Source organism: Copadichromis virginalis, linkage group LG7 (assembly GCF_057382275.1).
Source record: "Copadichromis virginalis isolate Kocher_CV1m ecotype Utaka linkage group LG7, C_Virginalis_male_GT1.1, whole genome shotgun sequence".
Classification (NCBI taxonomy): domain Eukaryota; kingdom Metazoa; phylum Chordata; class Actinopteri; order Cichliformes; family Cichlidae; genus Copadichromis; species Copadichromis virginalis.
Genome location: NC_140624.1, coordinates 55,479,520 through 55,507,465, shown reverse-complemented (window position 1 = coordinate 55,507,465; position 27,946 = coordinate 55,479,520). Strand labels below are relative to the sequence as shown.

Sequence of the window (27,946 nt, the reverse complement as noted above, 5' to 3'; positions counted from 1 at the left end):
GACAAACACGCACGCACCTTCTGCTTGTAAACAGAAGCTCACACGTGACATCGAGAGCCGATGTGCGTCGCGCGACGGCATTGTCTGAGAGCGGACAAAGAGCTGCACATTCAAGACAGCGCGAGCATCGGGCAGGTGAGCGCCCAGGTGTCATGGCAACGGACATTAGCTGCCGCAATATGAAGCCGACTTCTCTCCTTCGATTAGACCGCGGTGTCCGAGTGCGTTTGGCTGCTTGAACTTCTTCATGTCGGAATCCCAAATCCGACCATTTGGAGGAGGGACAACGACGTTGGCTGCGCTTTCGGCCGCTTACACGCAACAGACAGCGGGTTAACAAAGCAAGAAAGCCTTTGTGTCATCTCTTAATCTAGCTCGTCGGTTTGTTCGCTGTAGCTCTGCCAAATCTTACTTTGTGTTTTTTTTAAACGTGGGGTCTGCTGTCGGTGGCTACGAGTAGCATTTAGCCTCGACATCAGGGAAGATTTTTTTCCTCTGGCTAACGCATATCTAAGTGTCTTTTTTTACTGGCTGGATGAGATGTCATTCATCATGGAGGATAACTTAGAGTCCGGATGGGTGTCCGTCCGGCCCAAAGTCTTCGACGAAAAAGAGAGACATAAATTTGTTTTCATTGTGGCCTGGAACGACGTCGAGGGAAAGTTCGCCATAACCTGCCACAACAGAACCGTGCAGAGACGGAGCACTTTACTGGACGTCGACTGTGGCCCAATCGCTGGGCTTCCTCCCACCGGTGCCTGCGTGGCTGAAAAACACACAAAAAGTCCCGTCACGGCGAAGAAAGATGGAGTCTGCCAAGTGGGTAAAGTTAGACCGCACTCTGTCCCCAAAGGGAAACCCACAACAAATGCTAACGCAGACAGGAAGACTTTAAAAGCCGGTAGTTCAAAGTCATATGAGTGCGTAAGTCACACTTTAGGGACATGGGACGTTGTGACACCCAAGATAACGGATATGGAGATCCTGGAGCCAGTGGATGTCACGCTGTCTCCGGATGATGCAGACCCAGGCGACATCGAGGCCAGTAACCGCGAAGACTTCAGCTGGGCTGGACTGTTCTCCTTCCAGGAACTGAGAGCAGCCCACCTCCAACTATGCGCCGTCAACTCGGACCTAGAGCCTTGTTTGCCCTCTTTCCCGGAGGAGCAGTCTGGCGTGTGGACTGTCCTTTTCGGTCCGCCCGGGATGTCACAGCGGGAGACGGACGCCCTGTGCTATCAGTTGCAGGTGTACCTGGGTCATGCCCTGGACACCTGCGGCTGGAAGATCCTCTCACAGGTGCTTTTCTCAGAGAGCGACGACACCGAGGAGTACTACGAGAGTCTGAGTGAGCTGAGGCAGAAAGGCTATGAAGATGCTCTGGAGAGGGCCAAAAGACGCATGCAAGAGGTGAAGTAACTTATTCAGTTGTCATGAAGTCTGAGTTGCTTTTAAATAAAAGCAGGGAATCAAGCTTTTTAGTACTTGATGATGTGAGATCTGATAAGTACACTCTTAATGGCAGCCTGACATTACATGGAAAGGTAGTTTTGTTTTTTTTTTGTTTTTTGATAAACGGGGCAATTTTGGTTTAATTTTAAGTCCATTTATAATTTTAAGGCTGCTGGTTCTCTTCCCTCCTCTTCCTTTGTCCCCCTCCCCTCCTGTGATCTACCATCTGTTGCTGCACATTCACAAGCCAGTAATATGATCTGGTCTGGCCAGACATTACACTCCAGTTGGCTGAACCATTGGAAGGGAGTTACATAGAAAAACAGGAGAACAAAAAGAGGTGGAGTTACAGGAATGATGTGTCACCACAGCTGTCGAGATTGCTTCAGTGTAATCCTACACAGATGAAGGTGTATATTTATATTTATATGTTGCTATATTTCATGTCTGTAGCCTGATGTGAGTGGCAAAGCAAGGTGAAGTGCCAGATACTCTAAAGGTGTAAGTTATGATCATAATTGTAGCCTCAGGAAAAAAATGTTAACCTCCAGAGTGTTTTAACTGACTGATGCACCAAACCAGTAAACAGCTGGTTATCAAGGAGCAAGGAATACTTAATTACTTTAGTGATTCATATGTGACAGGGCACATCTTCAGAGGAAACAGGAATGAGTTTTGTTTGAACTTGTTTTTATAAAAAGAGCAGCAGTCATTACATACAGCTCTCATCAGGTGTTTAAAATCTAGTCGGGGAAACAGTTGTTAGATTAATCGATAATGGAACTAAGTGAAAGATGGGGCAGCTCTTAGTAGCAGCAAAGATTACTCTTCCTTTGATGTGTAATTAGTGTTATTTGTTATTTTATCCAACACACTCATGTGGAAGAACTCAGTTACTAATACATAACAATAAAATAGAATCTAGCTCAAATCATAAGCTGCAGCCTCACGTTGGAACACTATAGTGTCAACAACAGATGTAATATTTACTCTGTTTTATTGGATTGTACTTGTTCCCAAGTTTCCAGGTTCAGTCATGATGAACTTTGACTTTAAGTATGCTGACCTGGTTCCAACACTTTCAGGGCTGTAGTTGGTTTAATTGCATGATGATATTGGGAGAAAAGGAGGGCATGTCATTTTACCTCAAGTAAAATTTACAGTTTTTTACCATAAAGATATGGTAATCTTATAGTAATGTGCTTCCGTACTCCACTAATTACGTTGCTCTATCCAAGCAACAGAAACAGAGAAAATTTTACTTTTTAATCCTTGCCAAGAATGATAATTTTCATCACATAAAACAATATTTTTAGGTTTTTTACCTGTATAGTAAATAAATGACTTGACTGCATTACGTAGAGCCCTTTAAAATGCCAGTTTATGTCATTTTTTCTGATTTGGCATAAACACTGAATAGCCTGTCCTGATTGTTTGGTTTGTCTGGAAAAGCTTCAGACTGAAAATCACTGCTCTTAATAATTGTACTTTGACACTTTCCCAGTTTTTCCTTATCTGTGGTCTGATGCCATACGAAATCCAGCTTATTGCCAGGGGACCTGACATATTGCAAGTTAATAGTTAAAATTTAACATTTTTTTTCTTGTTCTGCGATGACAATGTTCTGCCGGAGGTTTCTTCCTGTTAAAAGGGAGTTTTTCCTTCCCACTGTCGCCAAAGTGCTTGCTCATAGGGGGTCATATGATTGTTGGGTTTTTCTCTGTATCTATGAAGCGCCTTGAGGCGACTTTTGTTGTGATTTGGCGCTATATAAATAAAATTGAATTGAATTGAATTGACAAGGATGTGAAGGGGACAAAAGGTGATGGGAGGTTAACTACAATTGTAGCGCAGAGAGATTAAAGTGAAAGCATACGTAAAAAAAAATCACGCTATAGTGTTTACTATAAAATCTAAGCCACAGGTATCATATAAGAGTCATTCTATCTCAGATCAGAACATTTTCTGCTCAAGCACCTCTGATTTGCCTGGAAATGTTATGGTTTAAAATTTGCACATATATAAGGCTGTGAAATTATAGCTCCATATATCAAATAATTTCAAAGGTTTTACTTGTTTATTTTTGGAAAAAGGTGTATTGACCCACTTCCAGTATGTTTTGATCAATTTGAACATGACTAGATGAAACCTTTAAATTTTCTCTGGCCTCTCAGATACTTAAAAATTTAGTATTTCCTGAATTGTAAACTGTTATATTTGACAAAATAAACCATGTAGCCATATGTAGTCACCAAAATGACAAAAATATGACAATTTCTTCCATTAAAGCAAAAATATCAGTAGATTGTGCAATCGAAATTAGACTGTTGTTTATAGATGATACTCTAATTATAACAGTGAAAATAGTAGAGTTTTATAAGTCAGGTTTAGATTATAATATATTGTGAGGCAAAGACAAAAGTACTGATGTAAAGTTTTTCATTTGTACAAATAAATATAGCAAAACAATAAAGAGTAATGAAAAAGGGATTAGTTGCTTGTTTCATGTGTGTAGTCCTGTATGCCCAAGTTGCCAATGTCTATGTAGCGATTGGTAGTCTGAGAAAACAGTCAAGAAGGAATCCAGCAATCAACATGCTTGTCATTTGAATAAATGCAAATATATGTATCACATATATTATTGTTGTGATATATATGAAAAAGCAGCATCTTTTGTAATCGTTCTCTCTGTGACGTTTAAATCTGTACAACCATTGTAATTTTTTTTGACAGTTAAACTACTCCTCTGGGTGGTTTGAAATTCAGGCCTAAATGTGTACAATAATCAAGTTTCTCTTCTTTGCTGGGCGACCTCTTGACCTTTGTATGTTGAAGGTTAACATGGCTTCTGCATGTTTTGTGTACGCCCACAGTTTTTGTTATGGTGTGTCTGCATGTTTGCCTCAGGCACAGCTGTGTTGTTAGTCTGCTGTACAGTTACTGAACGGAGCAGTTTACTTCATTCACACTTATGTATAGGGGTATTTTATATTTTGTGTCACTCACATCTTTTTAGTTGTACATAAACTGATACGTTCACAACAATTGCTGTTTTGCCTGCTGGTATTGTCTTGTTGGAGCTAAAAATGGGAACACATAGAGCTGAAGCTGTACTTTTCTGACAATTTTTTGTCAGAGCAACTCCTCAAAAATAAGTAAAATAATAGTTACAATATGCAAATTATTGATATTAAAAATGCATCTTAAACGTTGTGTTTAACCAGTTGACATTACCTCTGTTGATTACAGGTGGCATTACTATTTTCATCTATCACTACATGAAACTTTTGTGCTGAGAAAGCCAGAACCAATCAAGTTGCCTGAAAGATTTAGGCCTGAGGTCTGTTGATTGACGACTCCTGAACAGCATTCAGTTTCAAATGAGCTTTAAAATCCAGTCTCTGCTCAGTCAGGGCGTTCTCTTCCTGCCTCACATCTCAATTAAAAGGCAGAAGGGAAACTGCTTCAGCAAGACTGAGCAGATGTAGCAGCAGCAAGAGTAAGTCCTGATGACAGAGCTGGTATACTGCAGCTATACTCTAGTGCATATTACCAGGAATGTCCCTGTAATTATTATGTACTCATTTCACATTGGAAGGCCTTCTGTTTAACAGCAAGGCTTAACATAGGTTTTATGTTTATTCATTTGCAAACTGCTTTAAAACATGCATATTTATCCATAGCAGACAAGCAAACATACACACAATATACTCTTATTGTCAGGCTGATATAGAATAACAAGAGTAAGAGCAGAACACTAATAAGGCATAAGCAAATGATATGTAAACTAGTCAGAGTAAGAGGCACTTAAAAGAGAGCAATGCCTGAAATCCTGGATGGTGCCTTCAGCTGTGTGTTTGATGTCTGGGTACACAATAAAATGGACCAAGCAGGGGTTACAGTAATTTTGTCTTACAATGTGAAATAATAATTGTTAGCTTTTAAATTTGTCAAAAAACAAAAAACTATGATCGCAGCAGTTGAGTACAGTTTAAATTAAAGTTAATAGGATTGTTCTTAAATGATGAGCTTTTGGATGCGGTGCGTGGGGATTCTAAATGCTCAACATCACACTAGGCAATATCAGACTGATGTTCAAACAAATAGTCCAGTTCATTTGTGCAGTTTTCAGTATAATTTATTTTCCCCACAGGAGCAGTAGTTCATGCTTTTATTGTGGCGTGCGTGTGTTAGACAAAGCACTTAGCGGCATAGATAATAGCGTTGTATCAATGTGTGTGATAGGGTGAGTGAGACTTGTAGTAGAAAGTGCTTTGAGTGGTCAACTTGAGTAGTAGTTATATGAATACCAGTCCATTTATTTCCCCCACAAAAAAGTCCCATTTAATTACATTATAAATGTGTAATTACGTTATACTGGTAGCATAATCTACAAGAATGTAGCATAATTTATTAGTAGATTTATATTTCATATTATAAAACTGTATCTGCAAAAAACATGGTAACAGTAACTTAAAAGTAAGTGCAGTAGGGTAAATGTTGTTCCCCTTTTTTATGGGGTGAACATGGCTTTCCATTGGTGGTGTGTTGGCAGGCTGTAGGAAGCTACGAACAGCCCATCTACCTGCAGAGAGTGGCTGTTGCCAGATGGAAGCAGTCCCCAAAATATGTGGTACAATCAGTCTGTGGGCTGCTTCAGCTTTTGATGTTTTTGACCCTTCAGTCAGCTGTGGAGACGAGTAAAGTTATAACACACAAAGAGCTGAAGTGAAATAGATATCTCTCAGTAAGGACACCTGAGCTACATGCTGTTGGGTTTTTGGAGGACTGCACAGGAGCATGATTGTGTAGGTTGACAACACCTCTTGGTAGGCTCACTATAGACAATTAAGGACACATGTGCCGTACAATAAAATAAGCTTTAGACTTACCCCTGCATGCTACAGGCATGTCTACTAGAAAGCAACGGGGTTGCAGCTGTTAGCTCAAGTAATCTTAAGATCTGTCAGTTCACCTGCTTTTTCTTTTTTTCTGTCAGTCACCAAACAGGCCAGCAGCAGGCCAAAAAGCTTGCACAGTATACTGTTTTACTGGTCCCAGTTTAAAAAAGAAAAAAAAAGAAAAAGAAAAGCTTAACACACCTATACACCCCACACCTGACAACATTCAGTTCATCATCAATATAATGTCACTTGTGGTAAAAATAAGCATTACAATACTAGGATTGTAATGTATTGTAATCCTAATTCTAGGATTGTAATGTGATGATGAATGATGAAAAATCAGTTATTAAAACAGCAGCCCATGTATTTTTCTGTTCATTAACTTATTGATTAATTGGTAATTGCCCAAAAACTAATTAAGACAAGTAATACAGTTGGCTTTGGAGGGCAAGAGCAGCAGCTCTTTGCCTTATACTGTTCCCAACAAATATATCAGACCATTAAAATGACATCACTGCAGGAAGTGAAATTGTTGCATTATAAAAATGGGAATTGTAAAAGAAAAATGTGCAAGTCCAGCTTTAGCGATTTATTCTAAAATTCTCCAGTCTGAATTAGAGTCGGCTCATTTAGCTCAGGGGCTTTCCTGGCTAGCAGTGGCTGCAGGGGGTGTACGGCTGGGCACTGGTTTCCAGGGCTACGCAGAGCTAAAGTAAACAGTAGGAGCAGTGTTGGAGCTGAATCGTGTAGTGTCTACCCCAGTACCCACTGTGGAGGGCTGTGGAAACTCAGCCCACAGTTAATATAGGAGTCTCTATTCATATCTATCTGTTTCTGCAGAGCGAGATCACTTTATTCACTACTTTGGATGACGATTGGTGTGGTGGTACATTTCAATATTATCTGAGGCAGACGTGAAGGAGAAGTATTATGCTGTGTGAACTGAAGCTGCTGGCTTCTGAGAGCTGGGAGGTGAATTGTATTTCCTGTGAACAATAGTTGTTTTAATGGTTATTTTCTCTGGAACAATGAAGTGTCTGTGGATGCTTGGACATATGGTATGAATCAGCAACAGTAGAGGCCAATTTATCTTGTACTACACTTAAACAATGTATTTTATGGCATCATTCCTGACCACGCAGACTAGTGTGCCTGCACTTACACATGATTACTAGGATTTTTTTTCTTTGCGCTTTGAAAGGGCTTTTGTTTGGACCTGACTGTAATCATGAATCAGAATTAGACCCAAATTTGGTGCAGCAAGTGACTCCAGTGTCGCAACATTAGCCCTTTTCTACACATAACAGAATTAACTTGGCAATAGTTTCTAGTAAAAAAAAAAAAAATCAAAGGTTAACGTTGTCATGGAATAAGCCACAGTATAGACCTTTTTCACATCACATATGCCGGACAGAAGGGAAACAAGGGTGGAGTTACTAATGTTAATAATGACCCAGTTCCACCGAGTGTCCCAGTATGCCCTGACGGTGAACCAGCACGCATAGTAATAGGATCCCCCGCCATGTGTTTTGAAGTCTGAATGTCAGCTGTGCAAAAGCTTCTTAGGATGTGTTTAAATTTTAAGTCAACAAATTAAAACCAACAATGTTTTTTGTTTTTTTTTTTTTTTTTTTTTTTTTTTGTTTCTTTTTGTTTTCTTCTAACTTGCAGTGTAATTGTGCAGCTCCAGAATCAATAAACCTTAACTGAGAACACTATTTTAGTGACTACAGTGATGAAGTAGTGTAATTTATGACTGACATTACATGTTATAGAGGGATTTCTTTTTTCTTTTCAATGGCTCTCTTAGTTGTAATCATACCTATACCTTTTTTTTTTGTTTCAAAGGGAAACACAAACCTCTTGGGGGTTGTGTCAGAAAGGGCATTTGGTATAAACATCTGCCAAATCAAACATGGGAGCTACCTACTATGGCAACCCCTGGTGAATAAAGGAGCAGCCAAAAGTAGCTTTTATACCTGTATTGTTTTTATCTGTGGCAGATAGTTCTTGTCCAGTATCATAGATGGTAAAGAATTTGTCACATTGTGACCCCTGCAGTCCAGTTATCGTATCAAAGATTAGATGTTTTCCCTGAATTTTCTCAGGGATGCCACTCACTGGTTTTCCTTTTCCGCATCTTCCACAGTTCTATGCATAGCTAGTTTTTGCATCACATCACAAAATGTCATATTACCTGACTTACTGGGCATGTATTGCCAGAAGGTGCATTTGTCATGGGAAGGGGCAAAATGTTCATCTACTGTCACCTCAGGGTTGAACATCAGTCAGTGGAAAGACCTGCATCCGTTCCTAATGGGAACAAGCTTGTCAGATGTTGCTCTAGTATCGGTGTTGTAAAGTCTGAGGACTCTTGATATTATTCCGAAGGTCTGAAGTGACATTGTAGTCTGGAAAATAGTTCTGCCTGTTGATGTGTCCCTAAGACTATCAGTGTTCTCATTGCTGGATCTGTACACACCAGCAAGAAGAACACCATTATAGGCATCCAGGTATTCTCATCAATGCCATTCCAAATGTTGCCATGGACTTTTTTTTCCTTCAAAAAATGGCAATGGCATAAACGGATCAAAACGTGTCTTGATGTCACTTATTCTTGTCACAGCAAACCAGGTAATCCCAGGCGTCACTTTGATGACATGTGTAGCAATTACCCTACCATGTAAGCCAGGAGTTATTGGACTAAAAAGATATGTCAACAACTGCTTTTGTCAACAACAACTGCTTTTCGCGGATGATGTGGTTCTGTTGGCTTCATCGGGTGATGGCCTCCAGCTCGCACTGGAACGGTTCACAGCCGAGTGTGAAGCAGCGGGAATGAGGATCAGCACCTCCAAATCTGAGGCCATGGTTCTCAGCCGGAAAAGGGTGGAGTGCCCACTCCAGGTCAGGACAAGTTCCTGCCCCAAGTGGAGGAGTTCAAGTATCTCGGGGTCTTGTTCGCGAGTGATGGGAGAAGGGAGCCGGAGATCGACAGACGGATTGGTGCGGCGGCTGCAGTGATGCGGACGCTACACCGGTCCATCGTGGTGAAGAGGGAGCTGAGTGTAAAAGCAAAGCTCTCAATTTACCGGTCGATCTACGTCCCTACCCTCACCTATGGCCACGAGCTGTGGGTAGTGACCGAAAGAACGAACTCGCGGATACAAGAGGCGGAAATGAGCTTCCTCCGAAGGGTGGCTGGCCTCTCCCTTAGAGATAGGGTTAGAAGTTTGGCCATCCGGGAGGGGCTCAGAGTAGAGCCGCTGCTGCTCCACATCGAAAGGAGCCAGCTGAGGTGGTTTGGGCATCTGACAAGGATGCCTCCTGGGGTTGGTGTTCCGGGCATGTCCCACCGGGAGGAGGCCCCGGGGCAGACCCAGGACACGCTGGAGAGATTATATCTCTCGGCTGGCCTGGGAACGCCTTGGTGTTCCCCCGGATAAGCTGGAGGAGGTGGCTGGGGAGAGGAAGTTCTGGGCTTCTCTGCTTAGGCTGCTGCCCCTGCGACCCGGCCCCCGATAAAGCGGATGAAGATGGATGGATGGATGGAGATATGTCAACACTTCTGGATTTGTATGTTTCAGCAGAAGTGAGAGCAGCTCTAGCACATGTGACGACATCATCAGATGTATCTTTGTCCTCTGGTTGATAATCTATTGTCCTCAGAAAGATGGTCAATTATATTGCTATGCTTTTTGTGTCCTCTCATCTTTAGCAAAGATACGATCAAGAGTTTGGCTTATTGTAAATCTTCTTATTTTTGTATGCTACAAACTGGAGATGTGTACTCTCTCTCTCTCTGATAGTGTGGGAGAGCTCAGAGTGTGTTTATGATTTCAGTTTTAGCACTAAAACCGAAATCATAAAACTTTTTAGTTTTATAGTCTTATATTATAACTGTGTCGAAACCAACCCCAACACACAAAGGTCATCATTTTCACCAGAACTTTTTATAATTTAGTTAAATTCAGTTTTTTGTTTTGTTTTGTTTAAATGGAGATTCCTGACAAAGTCTAATGTCTTGTTGAAATAAACAAATTTAATATCCACTTTTATGCATTTAAAACCTAAAAACGGGCCACTGCCGACCCTAATGCAAGAGGAAGGTTAAGTATTTTGGAACAAAGTTTTACCAGTTTTTTGAAGGTCTTTCAAAGTTTTTCCTTGGACATTGTCTGCTTTGTCACTTCTTTCCAGTCCAGCCCTTGCACTTGACCACTTCAGAGAAGTGTTTTTCTTTTGTGTTGGTTTATTAAGCCACTTTACATTTATCCTTGTCCTTCAGACAAAAAAGCCTATCTACAAATGACAGATAACCTAGCAAAGAGCCAATTTTAAACTGTTGTTACAAGTACACTATCACAAAAACACAGAATTTGTTCCCAGTATAGGTATAGAATATAGAAAACAATGATTCCCAAAGAGCTATTAGCTGGAAACTTGGTGAACGGAATATCAGAAACGGAATATCAGAAATGGTCTCAGTTGTGACTGTCAAGAAGCCCTTCTTAAGGTAAATTAGAAGGAAAGGCTGAGATAAGCGAAATTGCATAAGAACTGAAAATCAGTGGCAGCAGGTTTTTATCAGTATTGTAAAGTGCCATATTTTGATCAAACCATGCAGTACTATCTGGAAAGTGTCTGACTGGCTGCACAGCTCTGAACACAACAAAAGGCAGTCAAGGTCCAAAGAAGAGATTTGGATGTCCTTCAAGAAGCCTAGAGAACTATTTCTTGAAGACATTACCTGAAGGCTTGCATAAGCGAGTTCAGTCTATGTTGAATAAAGATGGTCATACAATCTTGATTTTCCGATTTGCTTCTGTAGTGTATTTCCATGTATGTTTGCAACAATTTCCCATTCTCCTAGCAAAATATACAGAAATTAGGGTCATTTGAGACTTTGTCACAGGACTGTAGTTGAGTAATAATTCAGTACTCAAACTACTTAGACCAAAATATCTATAAAGAGTCAAAATGACATGCCTAATTATGAAAAGATGCATGTCATTGGCATTAAATTACAATCAATTTAAAGCTTTTAATGATAATGTTCAAATTTTTCTAACATGCACATATTTCTGAGCTCACACAACTTTCCAATGTCCTCAATGCACCAGTTGCAGGACAAGTAGACTGACAAATAGGTGTGTTGGTATATTTTCCAAGTATGTTAGTTATATGAAATCATGGTATCTTTGTGTATTTTATTGAGCAGACTAACATGCAGACACGTACACATTCTGCTTTTCAGAAACGTGCCTGTGTTACTTGTAGTACTAATCGGGACCAGGACACAGTGGATAATTAACTTCTTATCCTTGGTTCCGATCTGTCTCTGTGGGTGAATAAGATAGTGGTTGTGATGGTGAGAAGTCAACACATGGGTGCACACAGAATATCAGAAATCTACTATGTAAATAGATATGTGAATAACCAGGTTTCTCCTGCTCCATTTAATACACATGCTGATTTTATAGGTCACATATCCAGTCATTAAAAAAAAAAAAAACCCACTGGTGATATTTTTCATACACTGTCCTGGTGCTCTTTTCACCCACTAACATGCACCTGATAAACAGCTTAAGAGCTTTAACAAATACAAATACACCATGCACTCAGGTTTGAGTGATGCTTGCTGAAAATTAGGGACGACTAACAGTGTCATTACTAATATATCTGCCCGATACTTTCTCAGGTATTTTGGGTGATCTGTAATAGAGCTAAAGGCCCCAAAGACTCACTTTACTATCAGGAAACCAGCAAATATTCACCTTAACTGAAACCAGTCAACTTAGAGAATTTTACTTAAAAAAAAAAAAGAAAAAAAAAGATTTAAGTCACTATTTAATCATTAAATCTGTTGCTGATTGACTAACTATTGATTTAACTATACAGGGAGTGCAGAATTATTAGGCAAGTTGTATTTTTGAGGAATAATATTATTATTGAACAACAACCATGTTCTCAATGAACCCAAAAAACTCATTAATATCAAAGCTGAATGTTTTTGGAAGTAGTTTTTAGTTTGTTTTTAGTTTTAGCTATTTTAGGGGGATATCTGTGTGTGCAGGTGACTATTACTGTGCATAATTATTAGGCAACTTAACAAAAAACAAATATATACCCATTTCAATTATTTATTTTTACCAGTGACACCAATATAACATCTCCACATTCACAAATATACATTTCTGACATTCAAAAACAAAACAAAAACAAATCAGCGACCAATATAGCCACCTTTCTTTGCAAGGACACTCAAAAGCCTGCCATCCATGGATTCTGTCAGTGTTTTGATCTGTTCACCATCAACATTGCGTGCAGCAGCAACCACAGCCTCCCAGACACTGTTCAGAGAGGTGTACTGTTTTCCCTCCTTGTAAATCTCACATTTGATGATGGACCACAGGTTCTCAATGGGGTTCAGATCAGGTGAACAAGGAGGCCATGTCATTAGTTTTTCTTCTTTTATACCCTTTCTTGCCAGCCACGCTGTGGAGTACTTGGACGCGTGTGATGGAGCATTGTCCTGCATGAAAATCATGTTTTTCTTGAAGGATGCAGACTTCTTCCTGTACCACTGCTTGAAGAAGGTGTCTTCCAGAAACTGGCAGTAGGACTGGGAGTTGAGCTTGACTCCATCCTCAACCCGAAAAGGCCCCACAAGCTCATCTTTGATGATACCAGCCCAAACCAGTACTCCACCTCCACCTTGCTGGCATCTGAGTCGGACTGGAGCTCTCTGCCCTTTACCAATCCAGCCACGGGCCCATCCATCTGGCCCATCAAGATTCACTCTCATTTCATCAGTCCATAAAACCTTAGAAAAACCAGTCTTGAGATATTTCTTGGCCCAGTCTTGACGTTTCAGCTTGTGTGTCTTGTTCAGTGGTGGTCGTCTTTCAGCCTTTCTTACCTTGGCCATGTCTCTGAGTATTGCACACCTTGTGCTTTTGGGCACTCCAGTGATGCTGCAGCTCTGAAATATGGCCAAACTGGTGGCAAGTGTTATCTTGGCAGCTGCACGCTTGACTTTTCTCAGTTCATGGGCAGTTATTTTGCGCCTTGGTTTTTCCACACGCTTCTTGTGACACTGTTGACTATTTTGAATGAAACGCTTGATTGTTCGATGATCACGCTTCAGAAGCTTTGCAATTTTGAGACTGCTGCATCCCTCTGCAAGATATCTCACTATTTTTGACTTTTCTGAGCCTGTAAAGTCCTTCTTTTGACCCATTTTGCCAAAGGAAAGGAAGTTGCCTAATAATTATGCACACCTGATATAGGGTGTTGATGTCATTAGACCACACCCCTTCTCATTACAGAGATGCACATCACCTAATATGCTTAATTGGTAGTAGGCTTTCGAGCCTATACAGCTTGGAGTAGGACAACATGCATGAAGAGGATGATGTGGACAAAATACTCATTTGCCTAATAATCCTGCACTCCCTGTATTTACACCCAGCTAAAAGCTACAGAGTACAGTAATTAGTGGTTAACAAGCCTGTAAAAACTATAAAACTATTGTTTGTGGCACTTTTAGTCTAGATTTTGGTCTTTACTGGCAACCACTAGGGCTTTGTAAAGCCTGAAATGTTTAGTCTTTTGGGTTATTATTGTGGAATTTATTAAAGAGATTTCTCGCATCAGCAACCTTTTACTCCAGTGCAGTATTTTTCACTGTGTGGACTGTTTGTCTGACTATACTGTTCAATGCACATTTTACCTCCAGGTGCTGGATAAACACAAAGCGATGGACAGCATGGTGGAGCTGCTGCAGGTGTACCCGGAGGAGGACGAAGCGTATGGAGAGCTGCTGGAAGCCACAACTCAGCTCTATCACTACCTGCTTCAGCCCTTCAGGGACATGAGGGAACTGGCAATGTTGCGCCGACAGCAGATTAAGGTAATACACACAGGCACACTGATACAAATACCATCTGTTTGAGGGGCTTGATTTAAGTAGGTTTAGCACTAGCTATTGCCGACTAACTGGTCGGCGTGCTCTACAGTGGTGCATGTTAGCAGTTAAAGTGCTGTTGCTATGGTTTGATTAGTGCTGGAAAACGATCCCTGAACCGCTGCATGATGAGCCTACACTTCTAAGCCAAGTGCATTGACCAGCAGTGTTAGGTGTTTAGGCTGGGTGCAGTGGTATTGATGGTTGGGTAGTAGCCGCTCTGCGCTATGCATTTGCTACTGGGGGCTGTGGAGGTCAGAGGATCAGCAGAGAGGCTTTCCCCCAGCGCAGAGCAGCTTAACCAGCATAAGTATTATTGCAGCAGTCACTAAACCACTCAGTAATTCTGCAGCCTCAGCACAGCCTTCTGTTTCCCACTCTCTTTCTCTGCTCTGTCTTTGTTGCTTTTCTTCATTAGGCTTGGAAAGGGAAGTAAATCCACAGACTAATCCCTACTGTCTCACAGACTTCATGGAGAGGAGGAGGCACATGCCTGCTCAGTCAGTAGGTCAGAGTTCTAGCTGCTTCTCGTACACTTGTCCAAAAGCTCAGCGGATAAGAAGTGATATACATAACATTGAAATTCAATAGAAAATTGGATAAGTCAGCTGATTTCTCACTAATATGATAGTTCATATTTTCAACCAAGACAATCAGACTAGAAGTTAGCTAGAGTAAAAATAGGACAACAACTGTCTTGCAACTAGGTCAGGTTGCTGTGATTGAATTTCTTTACATTCAGCCACAAATTGCAAGTGGTCAGGGTGATCACCTGATTGCCCACAGACTGGTCATGCAGCATCCCTGACTTTTGATCACAAGGCGACTGCCTGGGTTGTCTCTTGGGAGTCATCCTGTATCCAAATAGTTGTGGTCTAGCTCAGACTGATTGCAAACACTGTCAGACAGATTGGTGAATGTTTGTAAATAATTGCCATTAATTTCTAAACAGAGTCAGTCTACACTGATAAGCACATTTCGTTTCATGGACATTAATTTAATGGACAATAGAAATAATGTCCCATACAGTCCCTATTACTATCTCTCTACCTGTCTTTTGTTCTCTTTCATAGACTGTCTCAGTCTTTCACCCACAGTTGGGCTGTGAGTATTTTACATTGTCAACATGCCTTTCACAGCATGCTTATTCGGCATCTTGTCACTAACAACACAAGTGCCTGTGTGTGTGTGTGTGTGTGTGTGTGTGTGTGTGTGTGTGTGTGTGTGTGTGTGTGTGTGTGTCTTGGGTGGGATTTCTGTGTGTGTGTTATGATGGTTCTTGGGCAGATGCTGATGTTAAGTGAGATATTTCACTGTTTTCCCCTTTGCACTTTTTTTTAAGGAGAAGTCTAAATATTTGCAATAGTTAGGAAAAAAGGAAAAAAGAAATCTAAATTTTAAGTGTTAGTACATTTTTCTACTCGCTGTACGCAAAGCTCCACTGTTGTCAGATATATTAAAAACACATCAGTGTTGCACTTAGTGGAACTGAGTCAAATATAAACTGTAGTTTGTTGTTATAAATGTCCAGCTACCAAAGGCTTTATGGATTTATCTATAACCTAAAATAGTTTCCTGTAAATAAAGTGTAAAGTTAGTGTTACTAAAAATCTTTCTTTTCGCAACCTGTTTTTAGAGGAGGGCTAACACGTCATTGATTGTTGGTCTTTTTTATTTATTGACAATAAGAAAAATATTTCTGAATCAGTAAATCTACAGATTTCTTTTTTCAAATTTAAGAGAAGTATTTTATCTTTCAAAGCTTCTGGTATTTTGCTATAGCCAATTAGTTATTTATATTTTTTGTATCTTGCTTTTGAGCAAGAGAGTGCAAAGCACCAAGGAAAAAAAGGTAGAAAATAGTAAAAATTGTGAATATTTTACATTTGACACAACCGGCCATGACCAGTGAATATTTTTTGCTTATAAGTTGTGTAACCCATTAATGCAGATTAACTAATCCTTTAAGCTGTGTTGGCAGTCTTATGTTTTAAGATTAGCAGTCTTGTTTATGCTGTGGAAAAAAAAATCAGTAGAAATAAGCAATGTGTTTCTGATGAACTGTGCAAAGTGTGAAGCCTTCACTGACATTTTGTACATTTTTGTGTAGATTACTACAATGCTGCAATACAAACTGTTGTGCTGTGGGTGGGTAGGTGGGGCTGTAAAAGCATGGCATTTTGTTGAATTAAAGAGCTTATGAATTGCATTATGGGAAATGTAGTCCAGCATGTGGCAAGCTTAGCCCATGACAGCATTTTTATATACTACATAGTAATGTTTATAATATTGCTTTAACTGTTGAAATATGAAATAGAGAATTTGTGATTGTGAATAAAATAGATAAATAAAAACAGGTAAACATCAAAATGTTTTCCTAAGATTACATTTCTCTCTTCTTGTTCTTCTTGTTCTTCTTCTTGTTCTTGTTCTTCTTCTTCCTTTTTTTTTTTTTTTTTTTACCCCAAGATTTTTCAGGTGTTTTACAATCAGCGAGAGTCTGAGAGTCGGACTTTCTGTTACTTTCTTTTAATTCCTCAGGTTTTATAGATCTGCTACATTGCTGAAAACAAATCCTTCAGCATTTGTTTGGTAGTCTGTGTGTGGTATGATGTTAAACCTGAACTTTAATGTAGTGTCTAATGAATGCAACTATTTCAACTTTTACCTCAAACCTTTTTTATTTTCTCCATGTGCTTCATGTGCCCAAGTTTTTCCAGCTGTACCACCTGCTCCCTTCAGGGCGATCCAACGGCTGAAAACAAAGCTGTATGCAAATGATACCTTGACACAGACTAAAGGGAGCGGGCTTTTTTCAAACTGATGAGTCAGGGGTTTGTGGAGATTCTCTCCTTTGTGAAGAAAGGGGAAGAGGTGTAAGAGGGAATCAGCACATAGGAGATTGTCACTTACATGCAGTTTGCATCCTGCTTGTTGTCGTAAAGATGAGGAGGAAAAAGGCAGACGGGTGCTAGTATTATAACCTGTTCTGACCTCATCTGCAAGTGTGAATGCAGTAATACACATGGCATGTATGAGGTTATTGTGAAAAGACCAAAGTGCTTCAAGGACCTACATGCTGCAATGTTACAGCGGAGCCCTTTTAAATAAACAACAATGCTGGTTTCATCAGTCTGTTAAATGGTGACGTCCTGTTATTCAGACATGTCACTTTTATGGCTTCATGTAAGCGTTCCTGCAACAGTAATGTAACTATGCATAGTACTTGCAGTATATAATGTTCTGTACATGAGATTCCAAAGAACAGAAAGAGTTTCATTAGCCAGACTCTGTTCTCCTTATTGAAATTGTAAAGCTTTATTTGATAACGTCTTAAATCTGTGATAGTTAGAATAGAGGCCTGTGAGTGGATGTGGCAACTAAAAGCAAGCAAACCATCTTTTTCACTCTGTTTATATGTTTGCAAATGTTGAAGTAGCCGGATATTTAATAAACAGTCTAACAGTTTATTTTCCTTTCTTTTTTGCCCCTGACATGATGATGATTTCTCTAAAAAAAAAAATTGTCCCCTTGTGAGCTAATCAACTGAAGATAGAGGAGAGCTCTGTGCATGCTGTTAATGTGACTACGTGCATTCAGACTCAGGATGTATTGAAAGTTTAAAGTGATGCATGTTTGACCTTTACTGAAAAGTGACCAGACTGCCATTCATATACGAAGCTAACATAATCAGATGGAATCACATAAGCGGAAATGACTGTCTGAAAGTAATCTAAGTAAGGTGTAATCTTGTCAGGTAGAGGTATTACACATTAGAGAGAATTGGAAAAAAATTATTTAATACTCGCATGATATATTTTTTGGTACTTAAAAGTTAGGTTAATCTTCTTGGAGATCATTATTTTTCCTAAATTAACTTTAAAATGGTTTAGCCTGTAAAATGTCAGAAAACAGTGAATATTGCTGACAAACTAGGAGCTGAGATGTATGAATATATGTGTTTAATCATTAATTTGACCATTGTTACTGCTCAGCTGTGAATTTTCAGCTAAAGGGTTTCACGCTCTCAACTGGAGACATCTGAGCTTACCAGAAACAGCGAAAAGCTGATGGAAAATTGAATGAATGTTCTCTCATCAGGCATTTTGGTGAACGGTGCATTGTCCGTAGCATGTCGGAGCAGTCCAGCGTGGGTGTCCTGTTGCTCAGGAGGTCAGAGGGCAGCCATGAATTAAAAATGTGGTTTCACTGTGGCATGGCAGAGATGGTTTTGTGCCATGGTGAGCTCCAGTTACAGTTTCACATTGTATTCATTCTAACATGGCAACAGTTGTCAACATGCTACACTAGATTCACCTCTGCTAAGTTCTTCTGCTCTTTTATCTATGCTCCACCTCTCCACCGCCCTGCATCACTGAAAAACATTTATTTCCTCGACTTCTTTTGTCATTACTTCAGTGTGTCACCGAGGCAGCTTTGTTTTAATTTCCTGTGACTCAAAAAGCCATTTTCCACTAGTACCTACTCAACTCGACTCGAAGGGACTCGACTTGGCTCGGTTTTGGTGGCTTTCATTACATATGAATGTCACCTAATGTGCCTGGGGTCATTACACCAATGCTCTTGAAAGTCCTGTGATGCCATTTGCATGCGACACACACAACCCTACAATGGAGGACGTCGACGCGATGGTATACCTGCTGCTCGGTGTACAGCTTTTCGTCAAACTTGGGGACCGCGGTGTTGTTGGTTTTTTTTTTTTTTTTTGTGTAGCCATTTTCAAAAATGGCGGGTTTTGTGACGTAGTCGCTCTCATGACTCATGGAGTGAAGTCAGTGACTCGCCAATGTGTGGAAGCCTGTCTGTTGATACCATCTAATGGAAAACCCTATACACTGAGCCGAGCCAAGCCGAGTAGGTAATAGTGGAAAGGGGCTAAGAGAAAACATTTCTATGCACATAAATTAGCTGATTAGGCAATTAATCTAATTGTTTTTTTTACTAGTTATAGAAGTCCTCATTTTTTCTTTGTGGTCTAAATGTTTAAGTTCAAAGTTAATTAAATAAATCATATATTGAAGGACTTCTTTCTCAGCAGCTCCAAACCATGACCAAGACACCACCATGTTTTACAGATGACTGTAGACACTCACTGTTGTACTTCTGTTTTTACCTCCTCAATACATACTGATGACTAAAGATGTAAAATTTTGATCCAGTAATTCATAAAACATGTTGGCACTGATTTTCAATCCAGTTCTTGTGCAGTTTGGCCTGTTTCCCATCCTTAAGATTGATTCCTGGCGGCCACCCTCCCACTGAGAGTATCTCTGATAAGGCTTCGGGAAACAGTTGCTTGATCAACTGTTAGGCCAGATGCACGTCCCAGGCCTGTGTCAGTTCTTTGCAGGACGTGACTTTCAGATACTGTTCATTTCCTGTAGATGTGAAAGACATGCTGCACATGTCAAGTTTTCAGCTAATATCTGATTGAGAATCACCTTCCTGGTCCAAAAAATTATATTTTATCCCTGGTTAACTGTGTTGTCTTTTTTTTTTTTTTTTTTTTTTTTTTAATACACACACTCCTGTGTTTTTGCGACAGGATGCTAGTAACAAAATGCCTCACGATACGGTTTAAAATTGGTTCTTTGAAGGAACTGCAGGTTTTTCAAATAATTATAAATAATTGTTTGATGAAGACTGCCTCGTATCTACCACAGTCATGCTATTTTAATCAAATGAGATAAGGGCGACCATGACAGCATCCGTCCTGTAATCCCAGCACTTTAGCGTGGGAAATGGCGTCACACCTCTGTTTTAAGTAGGGCTGACATATCACTGTATGACACCATGACCAGAGGTGTTAACAGATGTAACTCCCCCCCAACCCCCACCACCATTGTTTTTTGCATTTTTAAACTGTATGCAGGAAGTGAGTGATGGCATGCTAGAAGGGAGCAGGCTGGGGGAAAAAGGATGCTAATTTTATTTGTGTGGCTACTTGGCCTGTTTTTCAGACAGCCAAACATGCAGAAAGCATTTCAAAGCTGACATGTAACTAAAATGTAAAACTCCTTTACTACGTTTGGCTCACAGTCCAAATGTATATTAGTCATAGGAATGTGTCACCTTTTCCGAGCAACTTTACAGGTGTGAATCATCACTTGTTTGCACCGCACTTCTTTTATTTCCATAACTTACTGAGACTTTGATCAGACACAAAGTATATTCAAACAATGCACATTTCAGGAAATTCCCCAAATGCTAGTGTTTGTGTTACATTTCAACGGGCTTTGGCCTGCTTTACTTGTAGAGCAGGTGATGCATTTTGTCAGTTGTCTGGATGCGTTTCAGCTTTGCATAAAACCAGTCTAACAGACTGATGATCAAGAGCCAACTTTATGCAGAGATGTTTTCTTCAGTTTGATTTGCTGCCGAGGTCAGCAGGGACAAAGTCAGTGATGGCATGCAAAGAGGTAAAGGAAAGGAGGCTGGTGAATGTCTGTCCATCATCACCAGGTGGGATCGACCTGCTAAAAGGCAACCTTGCTCTTGTTTCCTCATGTTGTTGTAATTTTTAGGTGAATAAATAATATACTTTCTAAGATTTGTTCCTGCCAGACTTTTTCTTTTCTTTTGATGTAGACTCTCCTCCCCCGCTTGCTCCCGGTTTCACCCCCGAACCACTCCCTGTTCTTGTGCCTCACTTGTACAAGAATAAAAGCACAGAGTATGCTGGTTAACATAAATCAAAGCCTTTGGGCTTTGATTGGGATTATTATAGTCTTGTTTATTTTTGAGCACCTACGCACATCTGTTTTGCATCAAGATATTGAAATACGACTGCATGCACAGGAGGCCCTCGCAAGGAGTTTAGCTTATATTGTGTGTACATTTTGTTCCCTGCCCTCTCTTAGAGGGGCTTGTATTTCTCCCTCAACACCCAGAACACAACTCCACGTGACACCGCTTTTCTTTTTCTTACTCTTTTTTTCACATGGCAGGAGGAAAAAAAAAAGGATCTCTGTGCATGTATCGTTTTATTTATTGTTCACAAGTATACTGGGTCAGTGTCACTGTATAAGCGTGCACAGACGCGCCTAAGCCATTTCCTTTTTGTTATCACCATCTGCTGTGACTTCCTGGTATTTCAGAATGCTATAGATGGTCTTTGGTGGTGGTTTTCAAACTGGCAGAGGTGAAGTGGCATTTGGAGAAAGGAAGGCGGGGCATACAATGATCAGAACAGGTGCATGCCAGTGTTCTTCAAACAAAAGGGAGCTCAAAGAGGCAGTTAAGGCAATGGATTTCTCTTTGGGCCAAGTTAGCCCAGCTGGGATTGAAAAATTGATCTCTTTTATATTTATATATACACAAACGTGTGTGTGTGTGTGTGTGTGTGTGTGTGTGTGTGTGTGTGTGTGTGTGTGTGTGTGTGTGAGAACATGCCTTCTAATGCTCTGATGCTCTGAAGTTGGGTTTTGTGACGTGTGAGTCTAGAGGGATTGGCTCAAATCGCGGTTAGAGCTGAAGTTTTTGGCACAAGAATGTTGCTTCTTGCTTGAAATTCAATTATCAAGTCCATAAACTCATCAGGAAAAAAAACTGTGGCCTAATAGGAGCTTCCTCGTCTGCTTTAAGTTTCAGACCAGGAAGCTGCGTCCATCTTTTATATACAGTCTACGATGGTCATAAAACTGCTTGGGAATCTCCATCTAACTCTGAAATGTGCTTTACACATATTTTTAGTTTTCTACAGTTTCAAAGTAATCCAGTATACATAAACATACATAAACAGGAACCGACAGCTGCTAGTTTGGCATCATTTAATTGGAGCCTGTTTGCCAAAATGTAAACAAAGATAGACTAAAAAAAACATTATTAAAGAACAGTAAGACCAAGACATAAATACCAACATGTGTTGCAAAATCTTCCTATACAAACTCTTGTTACCTCACTGATGATACCTGATCTAAGTACTGTACATTTAAGCTGTTCTAACAAGCTGCCTTAACTCCTGCCAGATTTCTCTGGAGACTGAGCGACTCGGCCCTCGTCGTGTGGAGAGCCTGAGAAAAGAGGACGAGGAGTGGCAGAAGAAGGCTCACGCCGCAGTGCTTTCCATTCAAGACCTGACTGTCAAGTTCTTTGAAACCACAACTCGGTCTCAGAAAGGTAAACACACACAGGAGGCGAGTTTCTCTCTTCAGAAAACAATGTGTGGCGTTGTTTTTGTGGTGACCTTTGAACCTTTATAAAAGTATGTTTACTTCATAAGAGAGCGCTTAGAGATCATGTGAGAATAAAACATTCTGGCTCTGTTCTCATCTCCAACCTCTGGCATACCAAAGTCATTAACATACACTCCACCCTGACTCGTGACACATTTTAATCCTCAAACCTTCTCTGCTATGAATTGGAATAAAAATGTGTTTTTCCTCAAATGGGCTTTATTTACTTCGGATTTCAAGTCAAAGCACTGCTGGTTTGTCCATTTTAGGCATTTAACGCTCCAGAAATAAACTATAGCGTTTAGGCCAAACCATTTTCTCACATGTTCTTTTTGCTCCAAATGATTCAAAACTATTAACCACAATTATGGTCATTAAACTGCTGTTTAAATGTCTAATCATTTGCCAGATAACTAGCTGACTAATCTCTGCAGCTCTAGCCCTTTTCACTTACTTCTTTACTGTATGCGTTATAGCTCTATACGAGAGGATGCGAGCTGACCAGAGAAAGTTTGGGAAGTCAGCGTGGACAGCGGCGGTTGAACGCATGGAGCGGCTGCAGTTTGCCGTTTCCAAAGAAACTCTGCAGCTCATGAGGGCCAAAGAGATCTGCCTGGAACAGAGGAAACATGGCTTGAAGGAGGAGGTAAAACATAACATGCTGATGCTGCTGAAAAACCCCCCAAAAACAAATCACACATGTGGACCAAGATCGGTGTCAAAATTCTGAAGTGTATCTGGGTGTGTTCTGAAAAGGTGGTGCTCAGTCCAGTCAGGTTTGTTTTTAAGAAGCCACAATAAGAGGACATGGATATAGTGAAGTTAACAGAAGAGAAGAACTCGAGATAATAGCCGTGTTGGAAAAATGAGCTCATGGCTGTGGCATCCTGTAATGGAGGGAACAACTTCCTGGTCTGCAGGAGTGGAAATGACTCACTGGGAATGACTGTCAGGTCAAATGTTTGCTGTGCATTTGAAAATACACTAAAACTAAAAATGTACCTGGTCAGTGTGTTGTAGCATAGCACTTAGAGAAGACACAAACACTGGCTCAGCTTCCACCGGATCTGTTAATGTGAAATATAAATGCACAGTCACTCAGGTAGAGCTTTTGGAAAATCCTGTGGACGGTGCCCTTTGGCCTTTGAACCTCTGTGGTTGTTGTTGTAGATGCAGAGTCTACAGGGTGGGGAGGATGCCATGCTTCGCCTGGACCAGCTGGAGGCGCTGTACTATGAGTTACAGCTGCAGCTGTATGACATTCAGGCCGAGGTGCTGCGCTGCGAGGAGCTGCTGCTCACTGCCCAGCTGCAGAGTCTGCGCAGGCAGATGACAGGTGAGCATCTCTTTAGATGGTTTGGTTCAGGTTGTTATTTTTCTTTCTCTTTTTCTGTTATAGCTCAGTGTGTCAGACTCATGACTGATGCTTACATGTGCTGAAAAATGTGGTTTTCAAGTATAAAACAAAATGTTTTGGCTTCTCATTGGTTTCCAACCTCATCCTCCAGTTAAGTCCTTTGCTTATCCCGTGGCACCACAGCTGTCCTGCTTTGACTTTATCACCAGTACCACTTTTTCTTCTACTCATAGTCAGTCAGAGATCAAATCCTCGAGCCATTGTTACGAGCTGTATAAGCTGCACAAGCAGCATTTGAATCTTCAATGTCTTCTGATTTTCTGCCAGAGCGACAGGATGAGGTGGTGTACTACGATACCTTTGAGAGTCCTGATGCCATGAAGGGTGTAGAAGACCCCACGACCCCACCGTCACCCCTCAGAGAAGAAGAACTCTGCACCCTGCAGCAGAGGACCCGGCAGCTCGAGGCCCGCAGGGGCCGCATCACTGCCAAGAAAGTCTACCTCAAAAATAAGAAGGTGAATTACCGATGGATAAAGATACGGTTGTGTGCTTTATCTCCTGTGGGTTAAGGATCAGTTTGACAGGTCTGTCTATAATAACATTATGTTTGTGTTCTGTTCTTCCTCAAATAGGAAATCTGTATCATCAATCACAAGCAGAAGATACAACAGCGCCAAGGTAGCCATACTGACAGCAAATCCCTGCAGGAGCTGCAGCAGGTAAGAAACTTCTATCTGTGGCTGCAAGGGATAGGATTTATATATTCACTGTTCTACTCTGTCAGTAAATGAAGAGATGATATTACCAGTTAATTCAATGCAGTTTTATTTTTATAGCACCAGAAAGAAAACAGGGAGTCCACTTTGATGCTCACAGACATGGCAAATATTCTGTGGCAATGATCGAACTTTTTTGATTTAGAGCTTGCTGCGAGACAAATTTCAAATATCGATACCAAAGCAGTGAAAGCAGCAATTGTTCCTCACCCTGCTACAACACATTCATCTCATTTGCTGTTTCTGTGAAAAGGGAGATGAAGATGATGAAGCTAAGCGAAACGCCAGAGTGAGTCAGGAGAGGCAGAGGACACTTGACAGGCTTCGCAGCCTCAAGCAGGTGAGGACTTAACATAAACACACACGTCATCTGAGGAGGAACCTTCACTGAATCCTCCTCAAACACCAATGATTAGTAACTTTTCGTTTTTTTAGTTAAAAGATGATTTTGTGTTTGTCCACAGTGTTTTATGTTCTTGTAGTGACATCTACATAGTCTTGATACATTAACCTCCTAAGACCCGAACTCTTCCACAGCATGCATTTTTAATTTCTCTTTGATATTTGGGCTGATTGGGACCCGATGGATGTAAAAACAAAGAACCTGATTTTTGTTTCTAAGAAAAGTGAGAGCCACATATGAGGATATTTGTTTAAAATTTCAATAAAACAGTGGCAGTATAATGTCCTCATAAGTGGATATCAGGCACTTGTAGAGCAAAATGTAGTATTTTGGTCTAAATAACCCAAATTGTGATGTCCACATATGTGTACGCCAGGTCCTAGGAGGTTAAAGCAAAATCATGTGTGTAATGTTGCGTAAACTGCACTCAGTCCTTCAGCTTTACTTTCTTTCTTGCTGCTTCCCCACACAGAGGTATCCAGGCCAGGTGACTCTAAAGTCAGGCCGCCTGCGCCTGAGTCAGACTCACAGTCGGAGGCGTGCTGGGCAGCAGCCCAGCACCCAGGCTGCCGGCGTTCAGACCGACTGCATCTCAGATCTCCCAGAACTCTCTGCTCCTCTCCCGCCGGACGCGTACGGCTGCGACAGCGTCTCTTTACCTGCGGTCGACCTCCAAGGCCTCGATCCCTCGCCTCCCTTCCTATCGCTGCCCCCACTCTCAGCCACGCCGTCAAACTTTTCACTGGGTCCCCCTCCCCCGCCTCCACCGCCTCCTCCACCGCCTCCTCCACCACTTCCCACCTCAGAGGACGACCAGCAGAAGAACCTCACAGCCGTCACACTTCAACACCAGAAAGGCGAGTCTGACTCCACCTCGCTCCCGCTGGCTCCATTTTCCCCTCGATTCTTTGACAGCAGCCAGCTGTTAACGGCGAGGAAAAAGCTGCGGAAGACGGCTTCTCTGGACTCGTCGCAGTGGAGGAGAGGTGGGCAGGGAACTTTTCATTGCAGTAGAGACCTTCATGGTTGGTTAATACTACAAATGTTTAATGTAAGGCACATAACACTCATTCGGTACCTACTTTTAAATGAGGTAATTTAAGCATTTTATCAGTCACAGGAAATGGTGTATTTAAACAGAGGTTGGAGCTAAATTGTGTGTCAGCAGTAGGTTGTTTGGCTGTGTGCTAAACGGCGAACCAAGCCTCTAAACACTGTGAGGCTAATTGTCTCTGCCCTGTGTTCTCAGCGAGCTCTCCCATGGATGAGGTGCTGGCATCACTCAAGCGGGGCAGTTTCCACCTGAGGAAGGCTGAGCTGCGGGTCTTGGGCCCAGATCCGGATGACGACAGCAACAATATCCTGGCTCAAATCCGACAGGGCGTCCGGCTTAGGAAGGTACGGACCAGACCGGAGCAGCAGCGTCATCCCAAAAGCTTCCCCCACTCGGCCGACGCTCTGACCCGCAGCATTCACGAGGCTCTGAGGAGAATCAAGGAGGCCTCTCCTGAGTCAGAGTCAGAGGATGAAGGTCTTCCCTGCACTGACTGGGAAAACTAATGCGGTTCATCGAAGGAATCTTTTAAACCCCCCCACCTTTTTGTTTTGTTTTTTTTAACACAAAGAGTTTAAACAAAGTGAAACCAAGTTAAGCAGGCAAGCCAGGGTTAAGTCACCTGGAGATTTCTTGGTGCAATTTGAACAAAAACCCTCGATTTTTCTTTTTTTAATATATATTAGAGGATTTTTTTCTTACTCATGTACGCTGTTTGTAAAGATGGACCACTAATCTTTTTTTTTTTTTATGTCATTGCTGTGGCTCTCTGGGCGAGGATACAACCTCTGACCTCTCATCACGTCCGAGTCGTACTGTAGCTTGCTGTGACGGGTTTGTTTGAGGACACGAATTTTGCTCACAGTGATGGTAAACCTTCAGTCTGAGCGTTTACATTTTACTACACAACAAGCATTTGTACTGTACATCTTTTTAAAGGAATAGTTGGACTGAGTGCATACGAGAGTGGTATTAACATTCATATTTACAAAATCGCCAAACTTTGACTTTGAGATGAGGTTTTGTGTAATCACCCACGCAGTTTATCGGAATCAATTTGAACGTCCAGCATCTGTTTTAGGGCTTTAGAACTGTGAAAGCACCTGATTGCAGTACAAAGTGCCCCCAAATACTCTGAGGGCTGTTAGAAAATAATCCAGTTAACTTACAAATGTGTAAAATCCCTGTTTACCTGCACCTCACACAGGATGAGACAACTCGGCCGGTCATCAAAGACAAACGCAAACTTGTAGATTTGCTGCTTTTCAGCTCTAAATATGTGTGAGAATAACAGACCTGGGGCCAGATTTACTCGATGTGATGATACTAATGCAAGAATGTGCTGATAATGCTCATAATGTGCAAATCTAACCACCAGTTCAACCATTGCAGTCTCCTGAGGGCAGTGTAAACGAGTGGGTCAAAAACATGCAGAGCGGACGAGGAAGCAAGTAATCCAGCAAGTGTAGGTTTTCACTCTAAAACAGCTGAAGGAGAATCTATATGTTTTGAGACAAAGACGAACTCTTCTGTTAGAACTCGATGAAGTCTGCGTGGGATCTTGGAGTTTGGGACAGCTGTTCTTGGGATAATGGTCTCAGGCAGGACCAGAGTAAGGCCAACCCCAAACCATCTGTCTGTCGAATTTACTGTAACTGTAAATGTGCTCATGACTCTGTTTCACTCCTGCATGCTGCGTGAGGCTGCTCATATTCAGGACAAAGACAAGACTCAAATAGGTTCAATAAAATGACAAATTCAACTCAAAAATGCCTGAACTTAAAAGGCGTATTAGGGTCACGGTGGTTCATATATGTACACAAACGTTGTACA

The 27,946-nt window shown here is 41.2% G+C and overlaps 1 protein-coding gene across 1 annotated transcript; it reads left to right on the top strand.

The window, feature by feature from the left end:
* Positions 1–12: 12 nt before the first annotated feature.
* jmy (junction mediating and regulatory protein, p53 cofactor) lies at positions 13–27,946 on the top strand. Its single transcript, XM_085464285.1, has 10 exons — positions 13–1,410; positions 14,098–14,271; positions 22,314–22,464; positions 22,997–23,166; positions 23,691–23,856; positions 24,205–24,395; positions 24,513–24,599; positions 24,910–24,996; positions 25,532–26,045; positions 26,309–27,946. The coding sequence occupies exons 1-10, from the start codon at positions 541–543 to the stop codon at positions 26,617–26,619; spliced, it is 2,721 nt and encodes a 906-aa protein (XP_085320411.1). The 5' UTR covers positions 13–540; the 3' UTR covers positions 26,620–27,946.

Coding starts and splice junctions, on each gene's coding strand:
- jmy (XM_085464285.1), top strand. CDS start 541: ATGTCATTCATCATGGAGGATAACTTAGAGTCCGGATGGGTGTCCGTC. Junction 22,465..22,996: donor CACAACTCGGTCTCAGAAAG/GTAAACACACAC, acceptor TATGCGTTATAG/CTCTATACGAGAGGATGCGA. Junction 23,167..23,690: donor AACATGGCTTGAAGGAGGAG/GTAAAACATAAC, acceptor TTGTTGTTGTAG/ATGCAGAGTCTACAGGGTGG.